This window comes from Sphaeramia orbicularis, chromosome 14 (genome assembly GCF_902148855.1).
Source record: "Sphaeramia orbicularis chromosome 14, fSphaOr1.1, whole genome shotgun sequence".
In the NCBI taxonomy this organism is placed as follows: Eukaryota; Metazoa; Chordata; class Actinopteri; order Kurtiformes; family Apogonidae; genus Sphaeramia; species Sphaeramia orbicularis.
Window position 1 is genome coordinate 32,428,039 of NC_043970.1, and position 6,463 is coordinate 32,434,501.

Consider the following 6,463-nt stretch of genomic DNA (forward strand, 5'->3'; position numbering starts at 1 on the left):
GCGGTACAAGTCAATATTTGACAGATGAGTGGAATCCAAATTTATATTCATTCATATATGTATTCACTGTATCAACAATTTACATCAGGTCAACATATCTGGTTTCTGTCATTATTTGCAAATAAACAAATAATGCTTCTATATGGTATTTTATTTATTCATTCATGTGCAGAGTTACAAAATTATCAAACTCAATTGTACAAGCCCTGGTCTGTCCCAAGATTAGTTCTGTAAGGGTCTTACTGGTGAACAAGCCTTTATGTATAAGTAACGTATAGATTTATGCTATTTCTTTTGTTTTTTATTGTGTATGTTTTTTTATCTTATCCTATGGACCTAGTTTCTGTGTCTTAATAAAGCCTGAATGAATGAAACACTGAATTAATATATAGATGTGGTATTATTACAATACTCCATTTGGATTGCCCTATTTTCTGATTTTGACACTGAAAATATGTGAATATATGATAAAATAATATATGAAATAATTCCTCTAAAACCCTAAAAGACCAGCATTGCTGCCTTCGCCACATCTCTAAACAGCAGCTCTAGGTTAGGTTGTGTTTCAGGTAGCGCTTTAGGGTAGGCAACCTGCTTCCCCTTTGGGATTTCTTTTCTTTTCTTCTCTCAGCTGTCACTCCTACTCCTCCTCCTCCTCCTACTATCACTTGCACTCCTCCTCCATCTTCTTCTGTCTCCTCTCTCTTAGAACCAGCCTCTGCCTTCCTGCTGGTCTGCTTTGCTCTATGCATCAAAAGACGACAGACAGAAACGCATGCCAATGAATAAATGATCATATAACAAATGAATTAATCATTAAAGCAAGCCTTATAAGTAGATTAAGGATCACTGAATTCTAAATCACTCCATTCTAATCCACATTGACATAAAGTACTCTCAATATTTAAATCATCGGTTGCTAATCCAATTCCAAAGTTATTTCCCCGACATAATTTGCGATGCGTCATTATACTGTCCAAGTGTTGACCTGTGATTTGCCTCACTGACCTCCTCTGTTTGCTCTCTGACGCCCTCTGTGGCTGAGTGGGATATTGCCTCCTTTGGGTCTCAATAGTGGAGGACAGCTGTAGGAGACAACATGAGTAGTTACAGGATGTCCACTTGAAGCTTTATTGATGCACATACACTACATCTACGTATGTCCAAAATCACACACTACACCAGTGGTTTTCAACCTTTTTTGCCTCCTGACCCCATTTTAACATCACAAATTTCTGACGACCCCAGACATTCAAAACAGACACTTTTTTTTTCTTTGCTACAATTAATTGGTTTTTGATCACATAATAGTTTGCTATAGTATGTTGCAAATAAATGTTAATTTTAGACGACATTTAGTCTATATAATGTATATTACTCTGGACTGAGGCAGAAAAGCCAGGTGTAGATTACTGCACAAAGTAAGGATTTTATTTTCCTTGGTCAGGATATGTACAGTCAGTCCAGCTTGGATTTATGAGGCTGACAATTAATACTGAACAAACAATAACTCAAACTCTGAATTATGAAAGAGCTGCAGCATCTGAAACTGACCACAATGAACATTTGAAAGATAAACAGTACCACAGTGCTTCAGTTTCAGCTTCGTTTGTCTTTTATGGATTGGAATTGTCTCTGTCAACTCACCATATATTTTTTATTAGTATTTTTTTTTTTTTTTATCAATTACTAGAAATTTCAGATGACCTCATTTGAATTCCAGGCGACCCCACGTGGAGTCCCAACCCCAAGGTTAAAAAACACTGCACTACACACTCTATTGTCCACCATACAGTGAGTTTGCCATTTTATTGTGCTATGTAGTTGACTCAACGTGTACTAAAATGCATCATACTTCACAACAATCCCACAATTTATAGCTATAAAAATGACCATTGAATATAGTATCTCTGTCTCCTTTTCACTACTGAATGAACTACTGAGTTTTTTATTATATCATGAGTAGTATTCAGAGTATTTTCAGACATGACCTATATGTGTCCTTGTGCATTATAAAACCAGGTCTGAGCCGCTCACATGCTGACACATGCCACCACAAAGCTACAGGTTGTCTGCAAAACTGATGCAAGACACAAACTGTGTTGAGTTCAGCACTAAAGAGAGCGGTGTTCTTGCACGTTCAGCTGAAAGTCCTTGACTCTGTATTTGGTTCAAGACTCACCTGTTATGTAATAGGAGAGAACAGCAGCAGAGAATGAATGAGAAATGAAAACTAGGCCGAAAAGAGAAGATACAGAAAGCAAAACAGCCTGCTCTTCACATATACAGTATTAAGGGAATACGTACCTTTGCGATTTCTGATAGATATGCTCGCCTCTCATCATTTGTTTTACGAAAAGCCTAGTATTTGAAGAAGACACCAAACAACATTGTCACATTTCTGCTTTCCAACTGTCAGTAATAAGTGTAAGGTTTGCTGTGTGTTTCCTGCCTGTGTGCATTTCAAGAGATCGTCAATGTTAATGAGCAACAGATTAGAACTAGGATTACCGGCTGCACATGCCACGTATTGAATTCAACTGATTCAACTAATAACTCACTGTTTGTTGAGCAGAACAATAAACAAAGAAACAAGTCTTTACACTAATAGCATATTGGCCTTCTCAGAGCTGTACAAAGGTTATAGTTCAGTTTTGGACTGATAAAGTAAGAAACTAAAACAAAAATGTGACCCAATCTTTTCCAATGAATGCTGATCCTTTAAGTGAAAAATTTACTTCCTGGAAAAAGTTAAAGCTGTGTGTGAGAAGAAGTAAAACCAGCTCGCCCTGTGGCCATGTAATGATGCTCACTACAAAAATAGTGTCAACAGGAACTGTTATAAGTCACACCTTTCCTTCTTGTTCAATTTGGAGATGACAGTCCATCAGCTGACTCTGGAGGTCAGACTTCTCCTCGGTCAGAAGCTTCAAACGCTGTCTCAGTGTTTCCTGAGGCAAAGGATTTCTGTTAAGTAGCAGACTTCATGACAAAGATGTATAATTTACATGGAATTACAATTCAAACTGTATGAGAATATGCATGATTTTTACCAAATAATCACATTAGAGCTGAAGTACATTACAGTAAATAGTGGTGCTTAGAATATTTCTAGTCTGAAGCAGTAATAAAGTCCACAAAAATAATTTTCAGCCTTTCTAAATCCTAAACTGTTGCAAGAGAGAAGTTGAAAAATACATTATTACACCTATTTATGAAGCTCAAAATTGTTGCCAAGAAATGGAAAATCATCAGCAAGCACAACACCAGCCTTACTTGAAATGCAGTGTGTGGGCAGAAACAAATGGGGGTATGTTGAGGCTTTTTGTTTTGTGTTTTTTTACTGTGACGACAAGACAATACTTCTTAATTTAGCTTTGCTCTCTAAATTATGGTAAAATCATCCTGATGTCCCAGAATCCAACTCCATATTATGTTTTAGAAAACACTGAATAATAGTATTGATAATATTCATTAACAAGTAAGATGACCTTTACTTGATAATGCAGCCAAGTTTTTAAAAGGTGACACATATTCATTTGTTGATGCCACATATGCCACTAAAGCCGGCAAACTGACTGGGGTAGTATTTGATAGTAGATACTGATACACATTTGACTTCCTTCCCTTTACAAACCCATTCCTTGCAGCTAACTATTTTTTCATTAATTTGTAATGAAAAACAATCTGTATTCTGCTCAAAAACTCAGCATCACATTCTGTCTGCAGATCTCCATTAAACAATCTTACATTTCTCAGCCACTTCATGGATAAACTAATGAGCATCTGCTGATTCTGCTGTAGGCTCTCACATACACACACACAGATACAGATTTAGACTGTATTGTGTAACCTTTGTGCATTGTGCATTCGTGTGTGCGGAGTTTTAAAGCATTGTAATTAGTGTGCATTACTCTCCCATGGTTTGTAATCCCGTGATTACAGTGCTGTGATTAAAGTGTGGTTTATTCGGCCTGCATCAACCAGAGGATGGAGAGCAGCTGCCATTACAATCCTCTCTGTCCTCACTACTCCACTCATTCTGTGTCTCTGGCTCTCCCTGCTGGTGTGTGTGTTTTGTTCAGTAACAATAACAAGCAAATAAAAAAAATCCATACAGTAATCCAGACAAATAACTAAATGAACATAATTACACTTACTATTGACATTTCATCATAAGATCGAATGGAGGCCAATCGATCTGGGAAAGAACAATAACACATATAAGGAGTCAGGATGTGAAAACTATGTGCATGTAAGTACAAACTTATTTCATATCTATCCAGTCCTGACTAATTTTTATCACTCTGTGCCCTCTTCCGTCTAACCTAACATACTAAACACAAGTGTGCATATTTGAATACACCTAACTGCACCTTCCAAAAATAAGTCACCAAAATGTGCAAGCGTGTATTACTCACACATTGCAGCATTCAACACCCCACTTCTTTCTTGCAATTTCACTTTAACAGGATTTCTTATTTGGCCTTAAAGTTGGAACAAAATTTTCCAGCCAACACAGTCAGTACTTTCTGTGTTTATGTGTCGGATTTAACACAGTCTTAGGCTACATTTGCACTGCACATCTTAAAACTTAATTCAGATTTCTTGCTAACATCCAATTTTTTTACATGGTTGTTCATATTATAATTTAAATGCAATTGTGGATTAATGGATGAACAGTCCACAGCCCTGAAGTGACTCGCATGTGGAGTTTACAGAAGTAAATATGGACCTTCTCAGGTCCAGCTAAATTCAGCACAGAACATGACTGTTCAGACTGAAGTCACATTACAAAACATCAGATATGTATCTGATGTAGGACCACATATGAAAGAAGCCTGGGTCTGATTTGAAAAAAATAAATCCAAATTTGTGCTGTTTAGACAGTCATAAAAATGTAGAATATGAGTCCCGTCTGGGCAAAAAAGTCAGATTTGGGTTACTTTTGCCTGCAGTATGAATGTAGCTTTAGTGTTCTTGGTATTTGGGTGCTCCTACATCATGTCATAGTATCAATCAGTTAATCAATCAAATGTTATTTATATCCTCCTGAGACCCAGTAAGTAAAAGTTTTGGCGTTTTTACATTAATTAATCGCCTTGATTAGAAACAGCATGATGTAACAGTTTTCTCAGACACTTTATTTATTTATTTATTTATTTATTTATGGAATGTCCTTTGCAGGGGAGTTTTTTTAAGTAAAGCTGAGGAGGATAGGAGGATTTTTTTTCTTTTCTTTTTTTTTTTTTTTTAACAATGAACATTTGAACATTATATATACATAATAGTATACATCAAAAAACGGATAGAAAATTTCACAATTTACAAAATATTTTACATTTCAAATATATAGAAACAATGTAAGCAAAAAAAAAAAGAAGAAGAAGAATGCTTCAGGTATAAATAGAAATTATACAAATTAAATAAGATTAAACTCTTGGCATAGTTTTTTGGTTTTATTTGCTTTAGAATTTGTGATGTTCCTAAAATTGTCTAAATAATTGGAAAAAAAAGGCTTGAAAAATAGTAATGTTTGGACGTTGGTGTGCAAAGTTGGTGCAATGGATGTGAAATTTAGGGATACAGCGTCCAATCATAACAAAAGCTATCCCCCAGTTAATAAGCCTATCACAGACACCCAACAACAGAGCTACAGTAACTTCATGTGGGGAAATGCATCAATTATATTTGTCAATTTTAGTGAAACATAATAAAATGTACTTCATAGCAAAAGCATGTGAACATACCTATGGGGTTTCCTTGCAGGTCCTCCAGTCTCTCATGGATGAGTGAGATCTGTCTTTCTAATTGTCCATTAAGTTCTACCTGGGTCTCATACCTTGTCTTCCATTCATTTTCTATCAGAACAGACAGACAGCCTCATACATCACAAACCTGTGTTAATATAAACTAAATAAACGCAGTGTGTATTTCATATTTTAACACTCACCCTCTCCGTCAACACTGTGTAGTCTTTGTTGCAGTTCACACATAGTGTTCCGCAGATCAGACACAGACTCCTCAAGCATTTCTCTATAATCAAGATAAAACTACGCTGTTTCCTCCCGTTGGGGAAAAAAAAAATCATGACATCTCTGCAAACATAAACAAACTTACTTCATTTCTCTTTCTTGCTCCAGTTCGGCCCGGAGCCCTGCCATGTCGTATTTGTTGTAGTCGCTATCTCCAGTCATGTTTACGACAATCTGACATTAAACTCAACCAAAGTTTGGGGCACCAGTGGCCATGGAAACCGGCACTTCCGGTGGATTCACGGGGTGTCGGAAATTATTTTTATTTTTTATTATTATTATTTTTTTAATAAATTCTCTTTGTCGGTTCCTCTTCAATATTTACACAAAACGTAGCTCACACTGTCTTATATACGGTAGATATTTTATGACTAATTTTGCGATATAAATGATTCTTCCTCTGACTTCAAAGAGTGTGAACTTCAGCC

The 6,463-nt window shown here is 36.2% G+C and overlaps 1 protein-coding gene across 1 annotated transcript; it reads right to left on the bottom strand.

The window, feature by feature from the left end:
* Positions 1–388: 388 nt before the first annotated feature.
* On the bottom strand, positions 389–6,208 carry ccdc169 (coiled-coil domain containing 169). Its single transcript, XM_030154363.1, has 8 exons — positions 6,121–6,208; positions 5,954–6,036; positions 5,751–5,861; positions 4,161–4,201; positions 2,853–2,951; positions 2,308–2,361; positions 1,009–1,085; positions 389–744 (listed from the first exon to the last, which is right to left on the bottom strand). Exons 1-8 carry the CDS (start codon positions 6,195–6,197, stop codon positions 549–551), a joined length of 738 nt encoding a protein of 245 aa, XP_030010223.1. The 5' UTR covers positions 6,198–6,208; the 3' UTR covers positions 389–548.
* Positions 6,209–6,463: the final 255 nt, after the last annotated feature.

What these genes read in the sequence shown, in the direction of transcription:
- ccdc169 (XM_030154363.1), bottom strand. Translation starts at nt 6,197, where the DNA reads ATGACTGGAGATAGCGACTACAACAAATACGACATGGCAGGGCTCCGG. An exon ending in ACACAGTGTTGACGGAGAGG is followed by an intron (nt 5,862 to 5,953) that starts GTGAGTGTTAAA and finishes CTGTTCTGATAG; the next exon opens with AAAATGAATGGAAGACAAGG. An exon ending in TCAGAGAGCAAACAGAGGAG is followed by an intron (nt 745 to 1,008) that starts GTCAGTGAGGCA and finishes TTTGATGCATAG; the next exon opens with AGCAAAGCAGACCAGCAGGA.